A 26,050-nucleotide genomic window follows, 5' to 3' on the forward strand; every position below is an offset into this window, starting at 1 on the left:
AGTCCCTGGAAGCAGTTCCGGGAAACCCCGCGTGCTGCCGGGATCGCGTCTCTGTCCATGAGGGGGGGGGGGGGGTGGCGCGCGCGCCATTTCTAGTCGTTTTCAAAGCGCCTCGCGCTGATTCTCACGGGCCCGGCCGCCGGCCCCCGCTCTGCCCTGGTGAGTCTCGCGCCGGCCCGTGGGGGGAGGGGCCGGGAGCCCCGATCCAACCCAACTCAGCCAGGGCTCCGCGCCTGGTCCCGTTTCGTTTGCGCTCCGAAGCCCCGGGGTGGGGGTGGGGACGGGCTGGGGGCGGCTTTGGTCTAGTCCGGCCGCGCGGCTGTGGGCCTAGCCCGGCCGAGACGCCTCTCGCCCTTGCTCTTCCTCCCCCCCGCCCCTCCAGCCCGCGGTCCGGCCCGCCGGGCGCTCTCCGCGCGGCCTGCCGGGGCCGGCCGTGCTTTTCCCGCCTCCGCCCGCTGCTCCATGCGGCCGGACCCCGCGAAGGGCCTGAGGCGCCCGCGGCCCTGCCGCTTGTCCCCGCCGGAGCCGCTTCGCTCCCGCCGCGGCCGGCCTAGCCCGAGTGGGATGTGCTGATGATCCGGACCGGCCTGAGGGGGTGGGGGTGGGGGCGGAAGGCGGGGTGCAAATCCCAGGGTTATCTGAGCCAGAAGAAAAGTTTTGTGTGAGCAGAAACCAAAAGGCCGATTTGTGTGGGAAGCCTCCCTCCCCTCCCACATTCTGCATGCCGCGGGCTGAGATTTGAAGGAAAAAATGACTACTAGAGGCCGTGGAACTTAGGCTCCAAGCGGCGCCTGAAATGGATAATTCTGAGACTGTCAGAGGCGCACCAAATTGGAAAGGCGATCCTTTTTCTTATACGGTAGTAACCGTATTGCCAAAATTTTTAAAAAGCCCAGGGCTTCTTGGAAGGTTCAGTCCTTTGACACTACCTGTTTGAGATTTTTGCAGTCCTCAAGTGGCTGAATTGATGTCTCATGAGTCAGTCGTAGGATGAGAGCTCGACACTGCTAAGCCATGAGATAACCGTTAGTCTCATTTCGTTGGTTCTTTTAAAGCCCGTCTCTTAATATGAAGAATTTGCACAGGGAGGTTCAGAAAAAGTCAGGGAGGCGTTAGTGCTGACATCCCGAATTTCCCAGCAGCCCTTTTAAATCTTTAAAAATGTCTCCTTTTTTTGCAAAAATGTTTAGATCAAATGACTCCCGTCACGTTAGTATATTTGCTGCATCCAGAAATATGGTTTGGCTGTGTGGCATTGTGTTGAATTGACATGAGTTTCAAATGGTCTCATATGACATAAAAAGTCTTTTTAAAATGAGCACTTTGTATTTGGCTTGAAGAGAGAGGGCTTTTCTTGATCCGAAAGTTTTATTTTCTGGAATCTAATTATTTTACGGTTTTTTTGTTAAAATTTACAAACTTTTTTGGAAAAATTTAACCAATTTCAATATCAACTTGTAGAGCCTTTGCAATGATATGGTAGGCATAAATATTTCTGTCTTGTGCTTAATACACAACTTGTCTTTTTGCTTTACACATACTTAAAAACACCACCTTAACAGATGTTCATTGAACTTTTCTGTTAAAAATTTGCCTCTTTTCTGTGACTAATAGTATTCCTAGGTGCAATGCTGTAAGGGTCTTGTGATACTGAGAACTTTTGAGTTCTGATGATCTTAAGGTAGTATGTGGGGATGGGGGAGCATGGGAAAACAGAACTATATGTTCGTAAGGAGATTTTGGGTTTAGGATGCATCTTTATAGAAATAGGTTGTGTTAATCAGTAAACGTATTCATCTCACACAATACAGTTTCTTGATCAAAAGTGTGACAGTTTCGAATGTTTCCGTTTTTGCTAGTTCATCAGAATTTGAAGCTTGCCTTGAGAAACATCCACCCAGAATTTAACCACAGTCTGCGTCTATTAAGGGCTATCGAGTCTTAATAGTGTTTTGTAATTGTGAGGAGTCATGTTATCTCATTTCCAGAGTAACCCTTTGCATTTTCCTTTCTTCTTCCTACTCTGTACTATTACCTCCTTCCCCTCTTGGTCTTCCTCCCTCTTTCATCAACTTCGACTAAGTATCAGTGGACTTTGAAATGAAAAGAAATTGTTTTAAGCCAGAAGAGTGCACCTGGTGCATTTGCACAATGTTCGATAAGCTGTCTGGAAGTGTGGTTATCTTGTGTGTCTTAGTACTTTGTAGGAGACTTGTATTTTCTTTATAGATGACTAGGTATCTTGAGTTTCATCAAGAAAAGTAGGCTTTTTCTTGAGATCTACCTTTATGTCTTTTATTTAGTATGTGTTGCAATGTCTTGTTCTGCTGCCTATTATCTTCATCACATTATGATTTCACCACAGACAAATGCACTTTAATTCCCTGTCTTTTGAGGCAGTATACAGACTGGCCTTGTATGGTTTATTATTTACTCTCTCTCTTCAGGGAATCAGTCCATTTCAGCATTACCTACTGAATGTACAAAATTATTTTTGGTAGGTTAATCTGAGAAATCTGGCTGAAGTTTAGCCTAATTAGGTAACATTTTTTGAAATATTTGGAAGAAGTTGTCTATTCTTCAGTATGTTTTTACATCTTTATTTTAGTGATATGAAAATTTCAACATGTACTTTTTTTTTTTTTTTAAAGCAACCTGAACTATAGCTCACTTAGTGTTTTATGTGGACTTAAAACAATTGTTTCGCTTTTAAACTTGGTCATTTTTTCTTTTAAATCTGTGAATGGGAATAGCGAATTAATCTTAGAACAAAAATTAATGTCAAGTTGGTTTTTTTTTTTTGGTTTTCATTTTGTGTTAAGTTAGGTGGAGAAAACCCAAACCACCACCATGTTGAACTAGAGAAAACAGGGCACTTATTTCACACTGATACTGTATTTGAAGCAGAGCCAGGAAAATTTGAAAGTCCTTAAATCTTGATTAAGTGGTCTGTGGGTGTTCATTCTGTTTTTAAACCAAAACTTTTTAAAACTGTGTAAGACCTGAGAGCTGAGGGGCTTTTAGGATTTTGTAGTGATTTTGATCTTTTTACCAGGACACAACAGCTGCTTTTGTTAATCAGCAGTTCTACCTTCAGTAAATTAAAGCCTTTATTTTACCCGGTGTACATGAAGTTCCTTAAAGATCTAATGCTTCCATGTACATTTTCTATGGTTTCACAGGATTATTATTGCCAATTTAGGTCAGATACATCACAGGAGGAATAAATTATTATTTTGATAGAGGTTATTAGCAGCATGTATACAAATTAGTTTAGATAAATCATGCATTGTCCTACAAACTAGTTATTTCTGGCTTAATGTAATATAGCTCCTGAATTTTTTCCAGCAGCATAATAAAATGGCTAATCAGGTGAATGGTAATGCGGTACAGTTAAAAGAAGAGGAAGAACCAATGGATACTTCCAGTGTAACTCACACAGAACACTACAAGACACTGATAGAGGCAGGCCTCCCACAGAAGGTGGCAGAAAGACTTGATGAAATATTTCAGACAGGTATAATATGCATTTCTTGTTTCTGACTGGTTATGAAAGTGAGGGCAAACCACTTTGAATTTTATAGATTTTTAAGGTTAAATAATACTTATTGTTTCTGATCTGTAGAGCTGAATGTTTGTTACTTTCCCTTCATTGAAGGCATATTGGGTTTGACTTTGATACTCCTTATTTCATTATTTTGAAGCCTTCTTAGTGTTGAATATGCAGTCTTAGTTGTTTCAGAACAGCACATCAATTTGTCTTAGATTTACCACCCATTAAAATGTATGTTTCTGCATACCAAATTTTACATTTTTTTCTTAATCGAAATCAGTCATCATTTTGCTTTTACTTTTCTACTTTTAGCTTCTTAAAGTGATTGTTAAATCAGCTTAGGTCTGATTAGGTGGCATAATAAGATGATAGTTAGACTGTATCGTCTGAAACCATAATAAATGTCAGACTCCTTGAGAGTTTGTGGCTTGTCTAGTTTCTAATAGAAATCCACATCTCTCCATAATTTGGAAGTGTTTGGTTTGTAACAGCTGCTTTTTTTTTTTTTTTTTTTTTTAAATCCAGAAGTGCCATGGTTAAGTGCTTAAGCAAATTTGAACATCTTTATATGGTTGGTTGTAAGTGGTTTGAAGTTTTAAAGAGGGAGAGAAATATTTACCCTTAGGGAGCGTTGTTCATAAATAAATGTGTCCTCCTCCTCTGGGGACATAGATGGAAACTTTCTTCCTCTGTGTTGTGTGTGCCTATTCAGATTCTGAGAGAGAATTGAATTGTCTCACTCACAAATGTGTCTTAAGTACAGTAGTAACAAATAGCTGGTTTTTTTTTTTTTTTTGTCCTTAAAAAATTTTTAAATCTGGGAAGCTTAGTTTAATTTTAGACATTAAAATGACTTATAAAAATGACTCCTGGGTCATGGTCTTATTTGAAAATCAGTCCTCAGGAACTTTCTGTGACATTCTGCCATAGAGAATTGGCAGTGATCTGCTTAGAGATGCTCTCCTGTAGAGTGTTTTGTTATCGGTAAGAGGCTGATGGTTGGTCGTAGGCTTGGTTTGACAAAATGGATTGATGGGTGTCCTGAGTTGTGGCTTTGGGTGGTGGTATGGAATATTCAAGTAAGGCAACTCCAGTTATTTACACATGCTCATTTTGAGCTTTTGAAACAAATCATGGCAACTTTTTAAAAAAGTAACTTTGGAAGTGGCATTACATTTATTTAAAATTTACTATATGGAATAAAGTTCTTTTTGGCTTTATCAAAATGGAGTCACTTTTCATGTTCATATGAACTTGGGGGTTTTATTCTACGAAATACTTCCATTTTTACATTGGATCAATTCTGAAATATATTCCATATATATAAATATGACATAAACTTAACAGACTTAAGAAATTATATTTTAAACTTAGTAGATGTTCTGTGTGCAGTTGAATATACTACATATATGAAATGCAGTGTATGTATTTTCTGTCGAGTTTACTTGTAAGTCCATAAAGTCTTTATTACCATTTGAAAAAGATTGTCATTCTTGACAGTCAGTGTGAATGCCACAGCATCTTTTAAATCTCAGCTTATCACTTCAGAAAAACAAAGAATGCCTTAAAGTATGACTTTCAGAATTGATTAATCAAGCTGCACTTGCATTTGTAGAAGTTTAAAATTATGCCTTTCCGCATTCTGACTGCAGCAAAGTGGATGCTCAGATAAACAAATGCTTTTCAGTTTATCTTTGGTGTTCAGGAGAGAAAGTCTTTTGACACTTTTTGGAGAGTGGAAAGAATTACTTGGTAAAATTTGTTTTCACATTTTCCTCCACCTCTTATGTGGTTAGCATCAACTGTAACCGTCTGTAATCTGAAGGTTTATCCTTGGAAAATACAGTGTATTCTTATCACTCTAATATAAACCAAAATTTGTTATATTAATACATAATCTGTAATACAGTATGTATGTCAGGTTTAACCTTCAAGACTTGTACCTTTGGGGGAGTGGGAAATGGATATTAGGATTTGGTGGGGACGGTTTGTGGATATGGAGATTGAAATTCATGTTTTTGGTTGTTGACATTTTATCTTTATTTTCATATTTGTACTGGACCTTTCTATGTAGTATTTGGATAGCTGCATATATGCATATAGTTAAATGAAAATATAGTTTGTTAGTGATCATATTGAATATACCAATTCTTGATTAAACATCAGTAGAGCTTAGATTACCCCTTTTGTTGGAATAACGTTACCCCTTTTCAATTTAATTTTTAGGATTGGTAGCTTATGTCGATCTTGATGAAAGAGCAATTGATGCTCTCAGGGAATTTAATGAAGAAGGAGCTCTGTCTGTACTACAGCAGTTCAAGGAAAGTGACTTATCACATGTTCAGGTAAGGTCATTACTCAGAAATGTCTTTGAACAATTAGTGATCTGAAATTATTTTACTATTACTTTTTTTTCCTGTGGAGAAGTGGTGTTTTTTGTTTGTGACTACCTCTTCTTTTAAAAAATTAGTTTAAAGGAAAAAAAGATCTGCTTGTAGCAGAGTTTCAGAAGCACAAGTATAAAGCAAAAGTTTCCTCCCACCCCCTTGTGCAGTGAGTTATTTTAAAAACTTAAAATTAAAGCCAAGTTTTGATGGTTGTTACTATAGGTTTTTACATGTTACTCAGCTTTTTAACATTTGGGGGTTATTTGATCCTGTTTTGTTACCTTGGGGGAGAATGTAGGTGGGAGGAATAGTTTCAGACATCTGGCAAAGACAGTCTAGATGCAGTCACATAACAAATGGAAAGACTGTATTTTCCCAGGGTAGAAGGTAAGCTCCCTATACTGCCTTACTGCTGTCTGCTCCAGTCTCTGGCACTAAGTAACCACTCAGCAAATACTTGTTGAATGAATCAGTGAATATTTTGTTAAAATCCTGGTTTTCTGAAATTTATATTTAATTATATATCTGATCCTTCAAAGATTTTTGGTGATTCTTTTTATTAAATTACTTGTCTGTTCTAGAACAAAAGTGCATTTTTATGTGGAGTTATGAAGACCTACAGGCAGAGAGAGAAACAGGGGAGCAAGGTGCAAGAGTCCACAAAGGGACCTGATGAAGCAAAGATCAAGGTAAAACTTGACTTGGGTAGTTGTAATGAAATTGCATTTAATGATGAGGTCAAATGCTTCTTTCCATGTTTCCTAGAAAGTTTCACTTTTTTTTTTTTTTTTTTCTGAGACGGAGTCTTGCTGTGTCGCCCAGGCTAGAGTGCAGTAGCGCAGTCTTGGCTCACTGCAAGCTCTACCTCCCGGGTTCACACCATTCTCCTGCCTCAGCCTCCCGAGTAGTGGGATTACAGGCATGCACCACCACACCCGGCTAATTTTTTGTATTTTTAGGAGAGACAGGGTTTCACTATGTTGGCCAGATTGGTCTCTATCTCCTGACTTTGTGATTCGCCCACCTCGGCCTTTCAAAGTGCTGGGATTACAGACGTGAGCCACCACGACCGGCTGAAAGGTTCACTTTTTAAAACTGGTGTTTAGAAGTGAAATAATTTAGAGGAATTACATAAGAAGGATAATTTTGGGGGTCAGCACTCAATTGCATGTTTAATGAAAAGCCCTACTTCATACTCTTCCTCATTCCCTGTTTTGTGGTGATGAATGACGTGTATTTATTGATGCTTCTGCTGGTAGTTTCTTGGATTGATCCAGTAATGTCTCTTGGTTCAGTTATTTTCCAGCCACTTTGTTTCTTTTCTTTTTTTCTTTTTTTTTTTTTTGAGACGGAGTCTTGCTCTGTCGCCCAGGCTGGAGTGCAGTGGCCGGATCTCAGCTCACTGCAAGCTCCGTCTCCTGGGTTCACGCCATTCTCCTGCCTCAGCCTCCCGAGTAGCTGGGACTACAGACGCCCGCCACCTCGCCCGGCTAGTTTTTTGTATTTTTTAGTAGAGACGGGGTTTCACCGTGTTAGCCAGCCAGGATGGTCTTAATCTCCTGACCTCGTGATCCGCCCGTCTCGGCCTCCCAAAGTGCTGGGATTACAGGCTTGAGCCACCGCGCCCGGCCTGTTTCTTTTCTCTTGATAAAAAGGTGTTACAACCGCTTTCCTCCTTTTGAATTTTCAGTTACCTCGGTTTATTTATTTGTAAAATGGGAATGGTAATAGTGACTACCTCACAGAGTTATTATAAGGAGTAAATGAATTAACATATTATAAAGCACTTAGAATAATGCCTGGAATATAGCAAGAACTATGTAACAGTGAACTGTTATTATTATTACCATTTTATTACTTAGATAAACAGCTTTGAAAGGTATATATACAGCTTTTAATGAAAGACCAGTGAACTTAATTCGTTAGTTAAATGGATGGATGTTCATGTCTTGCTGTAGTGATATACTTTTTTTTTTTTTGAGACAGAGTCTCGCTCTGTGGCCCAGGCTGGAGTGCAGTAGCACCATTTCAGCTCACTTCAACCTCCGTCTCCTGGGTTCAAGCGATTCTCCTGCCTCAGCCTCCTGAGTAGCTGGGACTACAGGTGTGCGCCACCACACCCAGCTGATTTTTTTTTTTTTATTTTTTGGTAGAGTCGGGGGTTTCACTGTGTTAGCTAGGCTGGTCTTGAACTCCTGACCTTGGGGGATCTGCCCACCTCACCCTCCCAAAGTGCTGGGATTACAGGTGTGAGCCACCATGCCTGGCCTGTGATAGACTTTTTGATTAGAAATAGTTATTTGGTGTTGAAGTTATTTCTGTTACTATTACATTGTAATATGTAATGAAATAATCATACAACTCACCATAGTGTAGAATTAGTGGGATCCCTGAGCTTGTTTTCCTGCAACTAGATGGTCCCATTTGGGCATACTGGGACGTAGTGACAGATCTTCAGGCATTAGATTCTCATGAGGAGCATGCAACCTAGATCCCTTGTATGCGCAGTTCACAATAGGGTTCATGCTCCTATGAGAATCTGACGTGGTTGCTGATCTGACAGGAGGCGGAGCTCACAGCTCAGGCAGTAATGCCAGCAATAGGGAGGGTGAGGAGCGGCTGTAAATACAGATGAAGCTTTGTTCTCACTTGTCCACTACTCACCTCCTGCTATGCAGCCTGGTTCCTAATAGGCCACGGACCAGTATGGGTCTGTGGCCCAGGGGTGGGGAGACCCCTGTTTTACATTACATTTATGGCTCTGTTTCAGTCAAAGGTAGAAGAATGGAACGCTGAAGGTATGCATCCCTGTGGAATCTTAAGTGTTCACCGAACTTGATGATATCTAAAGTCTCTTGCCGTTCTGACAATGTGTGATTTTAAAAACCTGGCCGGGCGCAGTGGCTCACTCCTGTAATCTCAGCACTTTGGGAGGCTGAGGTGGGCGAATCACGAAGTCAGGAGATCGAGACCATCCTGATTAACATGGTGAAACCCCGTCTCTACTGAAAATGCAAAAAATTAACCAGGTGTGGTGGCCCGTGCCTGTAATCCTAGCTACTTGGGAGGCTGAGGCAGGAGAATGGCATGAACCCGGGAGGCGGAGCTTGCAGTGAACCGAGATCACGCCACTGCACTCCTGCCTGGATGACAGAACAAGACTCTGTCTCAAAAAAAAAAAAAAAGGTACACTAGAAAGACAGTGGGGGCTGGGCACAGTGGCTCATGCCCGTAATCCTAGCACTTTGGGAGGCCAAGACAGGTGGATCACTTGAGGCCAGGAGTACCTGACCAGCCTGGCCAACATGTTGAAACCCCATCTCTACTAAAAATACAAAAATTGGCTGGGCATGGTGGTACATGCCTGTAATCCCAGCTATTTGGGAGGCTGAGACAGGAGAATTGCTTAGACCCAGGAGGCAGAGGTTGCAGTGAGCCGAGACGATGCCACTGCACTCCAGCCTGGGCAACAGAGCAAGACTCCATCCCCCCCAAAAAAAAAAAGAAAAAGAAAAAGAAAGACAGTAGGAAGAAATGGATGTGAGAGTAATAGTAAATGAGAGAAGCTGCATGGAGGTAAGACTTAATGCTTAATTATTTTTTTAAGGATAGAGAACATTTTATTTGAAAAGACTCACCAGTAGAAACGTGTGGGGAACCAGTGTGAATTTTGACTTTGTTTTACCTAACCATAAAAATATATCTCCTAGGAAGTTGGAGTACTTTTTGGAAAAGATTAATATACTGATGCTTGTGTGTTAGATTTAGTATTCAAGTATAAAGAGATGTATAATTATCTCTAGGCCTTGCTTGAGAGAACTGGTTATACTCTGGATGTAACCACAGGACAGAGGAAGTATGGTGGTCCTCCACCAGACAGTGTGTACTCTGGCGTGCAACCTGGAATTGGAACGGAGGTAAGTGTTCTTTAGCTGTTTACTAAGATCTTTCCAGTTTGGAAAGTGTTTTATCTACTATGCAGATACTATACAGATGGGGGAAAATTCTTGATCCATTTCAAAGTTTAGCTGTTGTTATTTTTTAGATATCCATGTGTATTTTGCTGCCATCATGAGGATAGATAATCTTGTGACTGGTAGATACCCAAATACTTTATATAGGAATATAATACAGAGTTCTTGGAACAGGTTGCTAAAACCATGCTACTAGCAACACACCATTTTAGATACTTGGAGTAAAGTTATTTGGAAGACACAATTGCTTTATTCTGTATTTTTTTCCCGCCCCTGAGATGGAGTTTCGCTCCTGTTGCCCAGGCTGGAGTGCAGTGATGCAGTCTCGGCTCACTGCAACCTCCGCCTCCTGTGTTCAAGTGATTCTCCTGCCTCAGCCTCCCAAGTAGCTGGGATTACAGGTGCCTGCCACCACACCTGGCTAATTTTGTATTTTTAGTAGAAACGGAGTTTCACCATTTTGGTCAGGCTGGTCTTGAACTCCTGACCTCAAGTTATCTACCCACCTTGGCCTTCCAAAGTGCTGGGATTACAGGCGTGAGCCTCCACACCCGGCTGCTTTATTTTGGTTTTTGCTTTTTGGGGATTGTTTTTGTTTTTGTAGAGACTAGGTCTCACTATGTTGCCCAGGCCGGTCTTGAACTGCTGGACACAGGCAGTCCTCCCGCCTTGACTTCCTGAAGTGCTGGGATTACAGGCATGAGCCACAGTGCCCAACCAGGTTTTTTTGTTTCTGTTTTCTTTTTGTTTGTTTGTTTTTTGTTTTTTTGAGACGGAATTTTTGCTCTTGTTGCCCAGGCTGGAGTGCAGTGTTGCAATCTCGGCTGACTGCAACCTCCACCTCCCAGGTTCAAGCGATTCTCCTGTGTCAGCTTCCCAAGTAGCTGGGATTACGGGCCTGCACCACCATACCTGGCTAATTTTTTGTATTTACTAAAGACAGGATTTCACGATGTTGGTCAGGTTGGTCTTGAACTCATGACCTCAGGTGATCCACCTGCCTGTACCTCCCAAAGTGCTGGGATTAGAGGCATGAGCCACTGCGCCCGGCCAAGTTTTTTTTTTTTAATATCAATAATTTAGAACTGTGCTTGTTCTCTCCCTTGCCTGACCTATCGCTCAGAAGGGACATAGTATTTACATAAAGATATTATTGATGGGCATGGATTGCACAAGGGAAGAATGTGGAATCAGATAAAAGATTGAGTATGTTAGTCCATACTTGAACAAAGAAGCAACTCTTCCTCCATCTGTGTCTTCATAAAGGTTTTTCCATTTGCCTTATTGCTAGCCTATTCTAATCCCTCCCTCCCTCCCTTCCTCCCTTCTTTCCTTCCTTCCTTCTTCCCTCCCTTCCTCCCTCCCTCCCTTCCTTCCTTTTCCTTTTACTCTTTTTCTTTCTTTTTTTTTCTTTCAAGTCGGAGTTTCACTCTTGTTGCCCAGGCTGGAGTACAATGGTGCGATCTCAGCTCACTGCAACCTCTGCCTCTCAGGTTCAAGCGATTCTCCTGTCTTAACCTCCCGAGTAGCTGGGACTACAGGCGCCCGCCACCATGCCCGGCTAATTTTTCTATTTTTAGTAGAGACGGGGTTGCGCCAAGTTGGCCAGGCTGGTTACGAACTCCTGCTAATCCTTCAAATGGAGAAAACTATGTGCTGAAAAGTAACCTGTTATACGAGTGACCTTTTTTTTTTTTTAGAAATGGTCTGTCACCCAGGCTGGAGTGCAGTAGTATGATCATAGCGCACTGCAGCCTCAAACTCCTCCTGATTCAAGCAGCCTTCTTGCCTCAGCCTCCCCAGTGGCTGTGACTACAGAATCATGCCACCAAGCCCAGCTATTTTGTGTTTTGCTCTTGTTGCCCAGGCTGGAGTGTAATGGTGCAATCTCAGCTTACTGCAACCTCTGCCTTCCGGGTTCAAGCGATTCTCCTACCTCAGCCTCAGTAGCTGGGATTACAGGCATCCGCCACCACACCTGGCTAATTTTGTATTTTTAGTATTTTTAGTAGAGGAGAGGTTTCTCCATGTTGGTCAGGCTGGTCTCGAACTCCTGACATCAGGTGATCCTCTTGCCTCGGCCTCCCAAAGTGAAGCCCAGCTATTTTATTTTTTAATTTTTTGTAGAGACGGAGTCTCCCTATGTTGCCCAGCTGGTCTCCAACTCATGGGCTCAAGTGATCTTCCCACCTTGGTCTCTCGAAGTGCTGGCATTACAGGCGTGAGTCACCATGCCTGGCCTAATAAACTTGGAGATAACCAATTTGAAACAAATAGTTGATATGTTAATTGTAAAACACATATATATTCTCTCAGATTGCATTGTTCCTTTAGGAGAAAGATGCATTCTTCTGTATGTTAAATGTTATATACAGCAGATATGATTCCAGCAAAATCCCTATATGAGATCACTAGCCTAAAACCACTCTTGTCAAGCAATTACTTTCAGCAAAATCGTAGTGTAAAGTTTCAGATTTCTCTCAGTTAGATTTCATGAGATTGTGCAAGTATTTGTTGACAGTTTTGAAAATTCAAGAAAAATAGGTTTTTAATGTGTTGCTAGTAGATGTAATAAATTGGTTTTAATTGTTGTGATTTTTGATGTGAGGTTTGGTTTTTGTTCTTTTATATTTTCTTCCAGTCATCATTAAACCTTTTTAGGTCTTGATTGAGGAGGTTGAAGTTAAGGTCAGTGCCTGAGACTGTGCAGTATTAAAATTATGAGAGGATTGTGATATCTCATTTTTGGATAAAATCTGTAAGTTAACCCATTAGATGAGCATTCATTAACAGACATTGTTGCTAAGTATTGTTCTGAGATGAGAAATGTACAAGGATGATAGATAGTAATTTTGAAATATATTTTTTAGTTGTAGTATTTTTGTATTCTTCAGCTAGTATTGTTAAGCTGCTTTGGGAAGCAAGTTCTGTTTTTGTTTTTGTTTTTTTGAGATGGAGTCTCACTCTGTCGCCTAGTCTGGGGTGCAGTGGCACGATCATTGACTGCCACCTCCGCCTCCCAGGTTCAAGAGATCCTCTTGCCTCAGCCTCCCAAGTAGCTGGGACTACAAGTGCACACCACCATGCCCAGCTAATTTTTGTATTTTTAGTAGAGATGGGGTTTCACCATGTTGGCCAGTCTGGTCTCAGACTCTTGATCTCACGATCTACCCGCCTCAGCCTCCCAAAGTGCTGAGATTACAGAGGTGAGCCACCTCGCCTGGCCAAGTTCTGTTTTTATTTGTTTCCATTAATATAAGCAGGATTCATGGAGGTCATGACTGTATATAATAAATTCTTATCTGTTTGCAGAGTGTACCACTGATGTTTTGCAGAGTAATGAAAAGAAATGGTAGATTGAGATCTTATTCTTTGGCTTATTCATGGTGGTGAAGAACCCCAGTGTATTTAACAGAGACCTAAAGTATATGACTTTGTGGCAGCTGAATTTTATTATGTGTGAGAAACTGATACATTTGCAAGATAGCAAATGTAAGTAGGAGCTAGATAATGTAAGAATCCTAATTGATAACCAAAAGACTCTGTTGACTGGGTGTGGTGGCTCATGCTTGTAATCCTAGCATTTCAGGAGGCTTGAGGCAGGAGAATCATTTGAACTCAGGTGTTTGAGACCAACCTGGCTAACATAGGGAGACCCCGTCTCTATAAAAAAATAAAAAATTAGCCGGGCCTGGCGGCATGCGCACAACTGTGGCCTCAGCTACTTGGGAGGCTGAGTTGAAAAGATCAGTTGAGTCTGGAGGTCAAGACTACGGTGAGCTGTTATTGCGCCGCTGTACTCCAGCCTGGGTGACAGAGCAAGTACCTTGTCTCAAAAAAAGAAAAGACTGTTGGATGACTTGGTTACTTCCTTTATTACTGTTGAAGTACTTGATGGATAAATTGTAGACAGCTAAAACTTTTTCTGGGTCTTCATGGCTGATGAGTGAAGAAAGAAGTGTTATTATGGTATTCACTAGATTCTGTTGGTTCCGAAAAGGGAGGAGGGTTACCTGCAGATGACTGAGTGCTTGCTCTGAAAGGGCTCACATGGATCCAGAATGACTCAGGACTAAAAAGTTAATAAAAGGAAAGTATTCCTATTTCATTTTAGTTAATTAAAAATTGAGCTTAAAAACTTTAAAAGAAGGCCGGGCGCGGTGGCTCAAGCCTGTAATCCCAGCACTTTGGGAGGCCGAGATGGGCGGATCACGAGGTCAGGAGATCGAGACCATCCTGGCTAACCCGGTGAAACCCCGTCTCTACTAAAAAAATATAAAAAACTAGCCGGGCGAGGTGGCGGGCGCCTGTAGTCCCAGCTACTCGGGAGGCTGAGGCAGGAGAATGGCGTAAACCCAGGAGGCGGAGCTTGCAGTGAGCTGAGATCCGGCCACTGCACTCCAGCCTGGGCGACAGAGCGAGACTCTGTCTCAAAAAAAAAAAAAAAACAAACTTTAAAAGGAACAGTGCTGAATTAGTTTTTGAAAACTTTAGCCTTTTAAATTCTTTTTAGGTCCTAAGTTAAATTGATCTTGAAATGAAGATATTCCTGTTTCTTAGATAAACTAGTGTTTTCAATTCGTGGTCTGTTTCTTCACAGACTCACATGACTATAGTATTGGGGACTTTATTGGCCACAGATTTGTTGATGTTTGTTCTATGTTTATTTATTTATAAAAAGAAGGTCTCACTCTTGCCCAGGCTGGAGTACAGTGGCACAATCGTAGCTCACTGCAACCTCAAACTCCTGGGCTTAGGGGAACCTCGTGCCTAAGCTTCCCAAGTAACTGGGACTACAGGTACATGGCACCACACTGAGCCAATTTTTAAAATTTTTTATAGAGGCAGGGTCTTGCTTTGTTGCTCAGGCTGGTCTCAAACTCCTGGGCTCAAGGAATCCTCCTGCCTTGGCCTCCTTGAGCGTTGAGTTTACAAGTGTGAGTCACCATGCCCAGCCCACATGAGGAAGTTGAGACTCATTGCTTAAGAAACTTGGCCAGGTGCCGTGACTCATGCCTGTAATCCCGAAACTTTGGGAGGCTGAGGCTGGCAGATCACTTGAGGTCAGGAGTTCGAGACCAGCCTGGCCAACATGGTGAAACCCCATCTCTACTAAAAATACAAAAATTAGCCAGGCTTGGTGGCACATGCCTGTAATCTCGGCTACTCAGGAAGCCGACACAGGAGAATTGCTTGAATTCGGGAGGCAGAGGTTGCAGTGAGCTGAGATGGCGCCACTGCACTACAGCCTGGGCGACAAAGCGAGATGGCATCTCAAAAACAACAACAACAACAAGAACAAAACTTGCTCAAGGTAACTAAAATGTAGATTTGAATCGCATATAACTGAAAACTCACTGTTGCTCACATTCTTATCACCTGCATAGCTATCACCCTACTATACCAAGCCACTTTCATCTCTTTCCCAGATTGCCCTGTTCACCTGACTGGTCAGCCTGTTTCTCCACACAATCCATTTTCTACCCAGTCGCTGAAGTGTATCTTTTAGAACATAAGTCATACCCAGTCATTTTTCTGCATTAAACTCTCTGATGGCTTCCCAACACATCTGGGAGCAGAAATGCCTAACCATGGTTTAACTTACTCTGGCCCCGTTCTCTGTTTTCCACCCACTGTCACTTTTATTCTGGCCACTGGCCTGTGTGCTGTTCTTCAGATATGTTGAGTGTACTCCCGTCTCACATCTCACAGCCTTTTGTACTTGTTCCCTCAACTTGGAATGCTCTTTCTTCAGATTTCTTTTTTCTTTTCTTTTTTTTTTTTTTGAAACAGAGTCTTGCTCTGTTTCTCAGGCTAGTCTAGAACTCCTGGCGGGCCTCAAGTGATACTTCTGCCTTGGCCTCCCAAAGTGCATGAGACAGTGCCCCCTCACCTTCCTCAGATTTTTACTTAATTTTCTCTTAGATCTCAGCTCAAATTTACCCCTGTAGGGAAGCCCTCCTGGTGAAAACACAGCCCCATCATTTATCCCCTCTTCCTGTTTTTTCATTCTTCTTAACATTTAATACCTCTTAAAATCATATAATCACTATGTATTTATTTATTTAAGACAGAGTTTCACTCTGTTGCCTAGGCTGGAGTGCCATGGCGTGATCTCCACTCACTGCAACCTCCACCTCCCTGGTTCAAGTGATTCTTCTGCCTTAGCCTCCCGAGTAGCTGGGATTACAGGCTTGTGCCACCATACCTGGCTAATTTTTGAATTTTTAGTTACAGACAGGGTGTCACCGTATTTGCCAGGCTGGTCTCAAACTCCTGACTTCAAGTGATCTGCCCACCTCGACCTCCCAAAGTGCTAGGATTGCACACATGAGCACCATGCATGACCCATATTGTTTACTTTTTTTATTTTTGTCTGTCTCTCTCAGTAGAATATAAACTTCATTAATGCCTAGACCTTGTCTGTGGTAGTCACTATATTTCTAAAATCTAGAAAAATATATGGCACATGAGTCCAAGGTATGTCTAATTCCTTGTCTCATGAAAGATTTGTATTATACAAGTTCTGAGTAGGGCGGGAGCCATGTGTTTGTATAGGCTAGACATTTACATGGAGCAGCTTCAAGCAGGTACTTTAAAGATTAATTGGGTGCTCGCTTCGGCAGCACATATGCTAAAATTGGAACGATACAGGAAGATAGCAGGCCCCTGCGCAAGGATGACATGCAAATTCATGGAACATTCCATATTTTTACTAGAAATACCATTTGACCCAGCTATCCCATTACTGGGTATATGCCCAAAAGATTATAAATCATGCTGCTATAAAGACACATGCACACGTATGTTTATTGCGGCACTATTCACAATAGCAAAGACTTAGAACCAACCCAAATGCCCGTCAATGATAGACTGGATTAAGAAAATGGTGGCACGTATATACCATGGAATACTATGCAGCCATAAAAAAGGACGAGTTCATGTCCTTTGTAGGGACATGGATGAAGCTGGAAACCATCATTCTCAGCAAACTATCACAAGGACAAAAAACCAAACACCGTATGTTCTCACTCATAGGTGGGAATTGAACAATGAGAACACTTGGACACAGGAAGGGGAACATCACACACCGGGACCTGTTGTGGGGTGGGGGAGGGGGGAGGGATAGCATTAGGAGATATACCTAAGGTAAATGATGAATTAATGGGTGCAGCACACCAACATGGCACATGTATGCATATGTAATGAACCTGCACATTGTGTACATGTACCCTAGAACTTAAAGTATAATAATAATAATAAAGTATAATAATAATAAAAGATTAATTGGATATGGGTGATAATGGGAGGAATTGAAAACATCTGAGATGTCTGTTTATAGAAGTAGTTCCTCAGTCACTTGGAGGTGGGGGCTATGAGGGGAGAGAAACAGAAATTATAGTCTTCTAAAGGTAGATGGGGGCAATCAGAGGAGCCAGTTGACAAGGCTGGGTTTTAATCGTTTTGATTTTTAGAAAAAATCATTTGTTACAAACATGTCTTCATCATAGATTTCAAGGTACAAAAATGAGGTTGGTAAAGTATTCTGAATACTTAAGGGAAGAAAAGTTTTGATGGTGGCGGTTGCATCACCAGTGTTAATACTTGTAGAGAAGGCAAGGATGATGAGAACTGAGGGGGAAAAGACCTTTTTTTTTTTTTTTTCCTGAGACAGTTTCACTCTTGTCGCCCCGGCTGGAGCGCAGTGGCATGATCTCAGCTCGCTGCAATCTCCGCCTCCCAGGTTCAAGCAATTCTTCTGCCTCAGCCTCCCAAGTAGCTGGGATTACAGGCGCCTGCCACCATGCCTGCCCAATTTTTGTATTTTTAGTAGAGATGGGGTTTTACCATGTTGGCCAGGCTGGTCTTGAACTCCTGACCTCAGGTATTCCGCCCAAAGTGCTGGGATTACAGGCATAAGCCACTGTGCCTGGCCCGGAAAAAGACTTTTGAATTTGGTTATTAGAAGTTTATTAGTGACATCTGGGTACACAGTTCGAGTTAGAGGAAGAAGCCCATTATAGAGGGTTAAAGAGAACATAGATGCCGTGTACTCTTCCGAGTATGTTTTTGTTAGAAAGATGGTTCTGCAGGGACATCACTTAAATCACATATAACAGTATCTTGTATCCCTAATTGTCACGATGCCATAGATGTCTTATTTATACTTCTCTTTGGCTTCACGGTATTAAGCGTGTAGTAGATGTGTTGAAAATAATAACTGTGTGAGTGAAAAAAAAACGTACAGATGGTTGTGTTCAAAACAGGCCAGGTGCAGTGGCTCATGCCTGTAATCCCAGCACTTTGGAGGGCCAAAACAGGAAGATCACTTGAGCCCAGGAGTTCGAGACCACCCTGGGCATCATAGCGAGAGCCTCTCTTACCCCCAACCCCCACCTCCAGATATTAGCTGGGCATAATGGCAAGAGCCCGTTGTCCCCGCTACTTGAGAGGCTGAGGTGGGACGATTACTTGAGTCTGGGAGTATGAGGCTGTAGTGAGCCATGATCATGCCACTATGCTGCAGCCTGGGCAACAAGGTGAGACCCAGTCTCAAAAACAAGCCAAACCTTTATCAGTGAAAGGAAATAAATACAATACAAGCTAAAGTGAGGGGTGTGTTGTTGTATTTTGTTTTTGGATTGTTTGGAGACAGGAGGGAACCAGTGGGAAGGGAAGGATGGTACTGAGCAAAATATGAGAGTTGAAGGAATAACGGTTCGCAGTTGTTTCCAGAAAGTGGTAAGAAGAAATGGGCTTATTTATTGGGGTTAAGGAGTTAACCTTAGAAAGGAGGTAGATCTTTCTCTGAGGTGTGATAGAAGTGAAAGTAGACATAGTGAGAGGTAAGAATATGAAGAAACCAATGACTTTCTCAGGTGATATCCTTAGGATGAGGTTTAGTGAATGAGGATTGGGGACCTTAAGGAGGTAGAAGAATTGCAATAACTATTGTGTGAGAATCATGCTAAGGAGTCAAAAGAATTCCTTAAGTTTTACCAGATAGCAGTGAAAGTGAGTCTTGATTATTTTGGAAAGGATTATCTCTAGATAGTACATCTGTTGTAGAGCTTAACTTCAGAAACTTAATGTCCATAATAATGTCGGCATATTTTGGATTGGATTGCTGTTACTACTTTATTATTTACCTATTATTCCAGCTATTTTTCAGACTGTGAAATGGTGATGTAGATGAGTTTCACTAGAAAACTTGTCATGCAAATACTAATTTTACTCATTCAGACTTTGTGGATTACAAATGTTTTAACATAAAACTTTTTTAAAAATTTTATTTATTTTATTTTTTTGAGATGGAGTCTCCCTCTGTTGCCCAGGCTGGAGTGCAGTGACACGATCTCGGCTCACTGCAAGCTCCGCCTCTCGGGTTCACGCCATTCTCCTGCCTCAGCCTCCCGAGTAGCTGGGACTACAGGCGCCCGCCACCTCGCCCAGCTAATGTTTTGTATTTTTAGTAGAGACAGGGTTTCACCGTGTTAGCCAGGATGGTCTCGATCTCCTGACCTCATGATCCGCCCACCTCAGCCTCCAGAGTGCTGGGATTACAGGCGTGAGCCACCACACCCAGGCAACATAAAACATTTTTAATGTTGCTTACATTGGAGGAACTTGAAGAAAATTATAATCTGGTATCAAATGAGGATTTTTGACTATATACTTTTTAATTTGTTGTTGTATATTATAATTTAATCCTATATAATTTGTAATTGAAGATCAGAAATTCTTCAAATGGTGAAGAGATGTTTTTCATACCTTAAAATTTAATATTTAATATCTGGATAGAGAAAGGAATAGATTGAAGCACTGGAGTTTCTGAAAAATACTGAGGTTGCTTTTTAAGTAGTAAAGATTTTAGAGTTGAGATAACTTGAGGGCTATGTCAATCTTTTATTCAATTATTTTATTTTTATTTATTTTTAATTTATAAATTAATTTTTTTATTTTAAATTGTAGAAATGGGGTTTCACCATGTTGCCCAGGCTGGTTTTGAACTCCTGGACTCAAGTGATCCACCTTCCTCGGCCTCTTAAAGTGCTTGGATTACAGGCGTGAGCCGCTGCATCCAACCTCCTTTATTCTGTTTTTATGAGAACAAGTCAAGTTATAAAAATTTAAAAATTAGAGTTAATACAGATTTTACACTCTTATTAGTTTCCATTTTTCAAGAGACTGTTGTTCTTTGATAACCCTAAGGTCATTATAATAAAAATTAGGATTAGCTCTGCAAGTCAACTGTAAGTTTCAGATTGTTTCCGTTCTTTCTTAACCATCCTCTTCTGCCCGCATCTTTAAAAAAAAAAAAAAAGACAGTAGGCTTTATGACTCTAAAATCAAATGCTGATGTTGGATTCTAATAAGGGGGTTTTATTTCAGGTGTTTGTAGGCAAAATACCAAGAGATTTATATGAGGATGAGTTGGTGCCCCTTTTTGAGAAGGCTGGACCCATTTGGGATCTGCGTCTTATGATGGATCCACTGTCTGGTCAGAATAGAGGGTATGCATTTATCACCTTCTGTGGAAAGGAAGCTGCACAGGAAGCCGTGAAACTGGTATGTGATAATTATCCACTGTCTAGCAAGTCACTATTTGAGGAAATAAACTTTAATTCAAAAATGTTTGTAGTTAACATTATTTTGATTCCTTCAGTTGTTGCTTTGAATATTTCTGTACTGACCAAGTTGGTATGTGACTTTTGCTTTTTTTCTGACTATAAAACTAAAAAAGAACTGAAAAATACCCAAGAAGTAATGTTTTATAGAAAGTTTCCCATTGATTTAAGAAGTTATCTATTAGATTGATTAACATCAGAAGTTTCATATGAGTATTTGGCTTATGGATTTCTGTTTTTTGGTTTTAGGCAAAAGGATATCAATTCTTGATGTTAAACTTTAGGATTCTTACAGTATAATGAAGGCTGGAATGGGCTGTGGGGAATGTAATAGTGGATGACAGTGACTTTTAGGATTCCATTCAGGAAATAGTTGTGAATCTGTTTTATTTTTATTACAGCCTATTCATATGATTTATTTCATATTTTCTAAGTGTATTTTTGTTCTTTCTTTATGTTTCTTGGCCCTTGAGTCTTCTCTGTCTTTAATCTTTCTCTCTCCTCCTCCTATTTATAGCCAGTCTCAGATTAATTTCCTTTCTTTAGAGCCTTTAACCACTTGGTGCTCATTTCAGACCAGTAGTAGTAGTAACAAAGTTCTGCAAATCAAATGTATCTTCACTCCTGCTGTATTTAAGACACAGCTATCTCAGTATCTTAAAATAACAATGTCATTTTTTTTTTGGCATACTCTTGCCTGACATCTGAGGGCCTCACTAAGTCTGGTTCTAGCCTTTCTAGATGATCAGCCTGTTTCATCATCAAGGCTTTTGGTTTCATTACTGGTGTCTGAATCAGTTCCACTCGTAGCTTGACCCAGATTTTAGTTTTTATTATGGATTTTTCCTTCAAACTTGTTTATTTAATATTAAGTTTTCATTTTTGGCAACATATGATTTTCTTTTTATTACTCATATCTCTTAGTAAACTAATAGTTAAATAATATTAAAGTATAAGAAGCTAAAATTGGCCAGATGTGGTGGCTCACGCCTGTAATCCCAGCACTTTGGGATGCCGAGACAGGTGGGATCACCTGAGGTCAGGAGTCAAGATCAGCCTGGCCAACATGGTGAAACCCCATCTCTACTAAAAATACAAAAATTAGCTGGGCGTGGTGGCGCACGCCTGTAGTCCCAGCTACTTGGGAGGCTGAGGCAGGAGAATCACTTTAACCCGGGAGGTGGAGGTTGCAGTGAGCAAAGATTGTGCTACTGCCCTCTAGCCTGGACGACAGAGCGAGACTCAGTCTTAAAATTTAAAAAAAAGGCTAAAATTTGTCAAGAAAATCTACTGTAGTGATTTAAATAAAACACTTTTTGAAAATATTGTGTTTGGTAGACAATTTAAAACTATATATTTAGAATTCTGTGACTTCTGTAGAATTTGAAATTTTTCTAATCCAATTTACATTTCCAAGGACCCTGAATGATCAGTCTCAGGTATTTTTTTCTGAAAAATCTGTGGGAAAACATTTTCAGATAGATAAAATTAAAATATGAAATAAGATACTTTAAACAATAAAGTGAGTCATTTTTACATGGAAGAGTAGTGAAGGTTAACAAAACCAAACTAAAACAAGAGACTGTGACAAGTTTAAAGTATACATTCATATTATGGAAAGCATGAGGGAGCTTGGTGAGTTGATGAAGCAGGGAGCATTTGGCCTTAAATTGTTGAATTTTTTTAGATTAAGATCAGTTGTCCTGAGTTTGGGGTGGTTTTGGGGTCTCTGGTTCTTTTCTTCATTGCAGTGTGACAGCTATGAAATTCGCCCTGGTAAACACCTTGGAGTGTGCATTTCTGTGGCAAACAACAGACTTTTTGTTGGATCCATTCCGAAGAATAAGACTAAAGAAAACATTTTGGAAGAATTCAGTAAAGTCACAGGTAAAACAAAAATGTATTTAGAAATTACTTTTGCGAAATGTGTTATACTACTTATAAGTGCTCACAAAAACTGAGGGGTTGTATGTATTAAATTAAGAATTCAGGTCTTCGGTGTCTAAATTGCTTCCTTTCTGCTTTATAGTGGTTTGGATTTAAACAAATTCCCTTATATCCTTCATTTCTTGGAATGTCCCCTTCACTTCTTTGTCTTAATTGAACCTTGGCTTTTGCTGGAGCTTTTGCTCTATAGCCTTCAAGTGAATGCTTTTTTCCCCCTTGACAGTTAGTGTATTTTAGGACCAAGAGAATGAAAGTTTTTACTCCCTCCCTGTTGCCTTGTCTAGATCAGATATTTTGTTTATTTGTTTGTTTTTTGAGACGGAGTTTTGCTCTTATTGCCTAGGCTGGAGTGCAATGGTGCTATCTTGGCTCACTGCAAGCCTCCTTGGTTCAAGCAATTCTCCTGCCTCAGGCTTCCAGGTAGCTGGGACTACAGGCATGCACCACCACGCCCGGCTAATTTTGTATTTTTAGTAGAGATAGGGTTTCTCCATGTTGGTCAGGCTGGTCTCGAACTCCCAACCTTTGGTGATCCGCTTGCCTTGGCCTCCCAAAGTGTCAGGATTACAGGCGTGAGCCACTGTGCCTGGCCGATCAGATTTTTTAAAATATCCAATTCTAAATCCATGGAATTGATTGAGAAGTAGATTTTATATCGTAGTTCTGTACACATTTATATATAACTGAAACAATTTAACAAAACTGTACTTTTATTTATTATACATGATTTATTTTGATACTTCTTATTCTATTTCATTTTTTAAAATACCAGTTGTGATCTAATACTACCTATGATTTAAAAACACTGCGTTAGACCACTGCCTCCCCTTGTAAAAACTACTATTCCTTTACATTTTTATCATTCAGACAAATGCTTTCCCTTTTGTTGAAGCTGTCAATCATTGCTCTTCTGGTTTCAGCCTTTCATTAATCTAAAGATTGCTTCTGGCTCACTATCTTCCTCTTCTGCCCTAAATTAACTTATTTCTAGTACCTTTAACATCTACATTGGTGAACCATCCAGGGCTTTAGACTCCTACCTATTTCTATGATTACCTCATCTTTAGTCCTTTACTTCAGCTCCACTGTATCCAGATTACATTCTGGATCTAGGCACCAGAAATTCTGTGCACTTTAAACTCTTAATTTCTAGCGTCTCACTTTGTAACCACTGCCACCATCCACTATATTGTGTTGTCATATACCCCTGTTGGCACAATTCTTTGACCTCATCACTTTATTATCTATATCTCCTTCTGGCTTCATGATCATTTATTCATTCTTTCAGCAGGTGTTTATTAAAGTTACTGTTAAGTGCTGGCATTGTGCTATGTGCCTGGGATACATTGGTGGCTAAGAGACATATTCTCTGCTTTCATAGATCCTATATGCTGGGAAAGGAGATAAGACCAAGAATATAAATAATAAAAATTAAAGGAATATTTAGACATTGTAATAAGACACTGAAGCAGGAAATATAGGATATTTAGTTAAAGAATAGCTACTATCCCTGTTTGGATGGTTCTGGAAGACTTTTCTGATAAGATGACATGTCAGCCAGCACCTGAAGGATGAAGAAGATGTAGCATACAAAAAGCAAAAGGAAGTGCATTCCAAGGCAGCAACACATGCCAAGGTTCCAAGGCAAGAAAGAAGTCAGTATATTACAGTAACTGAGGAGACTAGTGTTATTAAAAGGTAGAATTAGGAATATAATTGTATGAAATGAAGTAGGCAGGGCTTCTGTAGGCCATGTAAGGAGTTGGGTTTTTATTGTATATATAATGAAAAGGCATTTAAAAGTTTTAAGCAGGAAATAACACCTGTTTCATGTTTATGGGATATTATTCCTACTGCTGTGTGGATAGGGACTTGGAGAGAAGGGGCATGAGTGGAAGCTGATACATTAGTTGAAGCTGTCATACTAGTACAGATAGAGGATTAGACTAGCGTAATAGCAGTGGAGATAGAAAGAAGTAAATGAGTTTGGAATTGGTTAGGAGAGATGAAGTAAAGGAAGAAATCAAGAATGTCTAACCAATTTCTGGCTTCAGAACCAGGTGGATGGCACTGTTTATTAGATAGGAAGTCTAGGGAAGGCAGATTTTGGCCATGGTGGTTCAGTTTTGGACATGTTAAATTTGCGATTCTAAGACATCAAAGAGGATACATCAGGTAAGAACATAGGCACATCTAGAGCTTAGAGAAGTCTGGGCTAGGAAAAAAATCTAAGCATTTGTAAGGGTATAGATAACATTTAAAAATAGGGCTAGCTGACATTATTCAGAAAGAACACATATGGAAAGATAAGGGCAAAGGACTAAGACCAGAGGAACACTAATATTTAGTGATCACTTCCATTCTTGGTTAAAGATAGTAACTTTTAAGTTAGCTTGGCCATGATTAGTTGTCAAAAGTTAGTTCTCTTGGGTTTATGTTAATCGTTTTGTTTTTAAGATCCTTGTTAGTGCTTTTATAGTCATGTTATATCAAACGCTCTAAAATATTGTAGCATGTTAAATGTCAGAATACAGTAGTTAGATTTGTTGTATATGGCTATACCTTAAGAACCCCTAAAATTAAAAAGGAACATCAAATACTGTCCCAAACCCCATATCTGATTATGTTGATTTAATTGTCTACTAATTGTCTACAAAGTTAGTGACTCATTTTGAGGCTGCGTCACTTATTTTTTGCTCATCGTCAAGCGGATTTAGGTCTGCCTAATCGCTAGATGTGTGGTGGATGCTTTTGGCTTATATATCTGGCTGTTGGTTTAACAGAGGGTTTGGTGGACGTTATTCTCTATCATCAACCCGATGACAAAAAGAAGAATCGGGGGTTCTGCTTCCTTGAATATGAGGATCACAAGTCAGCAGCACAAGCCAGACGCCGGCTGATGAGTGGAAAAGTAAAAGTGTGGGGAAATGTAGTTACAGTTGAATGGGCTGACCCTGTGGAAGAACCAGATCCAGAAGTCATGGCTAAGGTAAATACAGTTGCTTGGAGTGGGCATAGGGTCATCATTTAAATTTTGTACTCAGAATGAAGCTCAAATATTTTGAGTTTTATGATAAATAGAAATTGTAGCTTTAGACTTTAACTGTTTGGCAAGGAGCAGCTTTAACACTAAAGTTAACAGCCTGTGTTGGTATCCAGGAATTTCCATTAACCATCCCTTTTCCTGCAGATTAAATGTGCAAAAGGAACTGAAATGAAATTCCTTCAATTAAGTATTTTCATACACACTGGGTATTTGTTTAGTGCTCGGCACTGTGAGGGATAGAGGTTTTTTTTTTTTTTAAAGGTCTTGAGTAAAGTGAGAAATAATGTTTTGGAGATTATAAATTATAATCTTCATTGACTATATATTATGCCTTATTACTTGGCTGTGAATTATGTTTTATTTAGATTTATAGCTGATTTTTCTTTTTTTAAGCTTTTTTTAAAATTTTTATTTTTAATTTTATTTATTATTATTACTTTTTGAGACAAAGTCTTGCTGTGTCGCCCAGGCTGGAGTGCAGTGGTGCGATCTCGGCTCACTGCAACCTCCACCTC

General features: G+C 40.4%; 1 protein-coding gene and 1 non-coding gene across 2 annotated transcripts; both read left to right on the plus strand.

Moving 5' to 3' along the window:
• Positions 1–72: 72 nt before the first annotated feature.
• Positions 73–25,520, plus strand: LOC112617451 (heterogeneous nuclear ribonucleoprotein R-like). The gene is made up of 8 exons (XM_025374226.1): positions 73–159; positions 3,349–3,517; positions 5,780–5,898; positions 6,522–6,629; positions 9,744–9,857; positions 20,307–20,483; positions 22,294–22,429; positions 25,273–25,520. Exons 2-8 carry the CDS (start codon positions 3,361–3,363, stop codon positions 25,518–25,520), a joined length of 1,059 nt encoding a protein of 352 aa, XP_025230011.1. The 5' UTR covers positions 73–159; positions 3,349–3,360.
• On the plus strand, positions 16,525–16,628 carry LOC112617455. Its single transcript, XR_003117903.1, has one exon. It is a non-coding gene; the product is annotated as a U6 spliceosomal RNA (small nuclear RNA).
• Positions 25,521–26,050: the final 530 nt, after the last annotated feature.

Source organism: Theropithecus gelada, unplaced genomic scaffold (genome assembly GCF_003255815.1).
Source record: "Theropithecus gelada isolate Dixy unplaced genomic scaffold, Tgel_1.0 HiC_scaffold_179, whole genome shotgun sequence".
NCBI lineage: Eukaryota > Metazoa > Chordata > Mammalia > Primates > Cercopithecidae > Theropithecus > Theropithecus gelada.

What these genes read in the sequence shown, in the direction of transcription:
- LOC112617451 (XM_025374226.1), top strand. Translation starts at nt 3,361, where the DNA reads ATGGCTAATCAGGTGAATGGTAATGCGGTACAGTTAAAAGAAGAGGAA. An exon ending in GTGACTTATCACATGTTCAG is followed by an intron (nt 5,899 to 6,521) that starts GTAAGGTCATTA and finishes TGTCTGTTCTAG; the next exon opens with AACAAAAGTGCATTTTTATG. An exon ending in CACAGGAAGCCGTGAAACTG is followed by an intron (nt 20,484 to 22,293) that starts GTATGTGATAAT and finishes TCTTCATTGCAG; the next exon opens with TGTGACAGCTATGAAATTCG.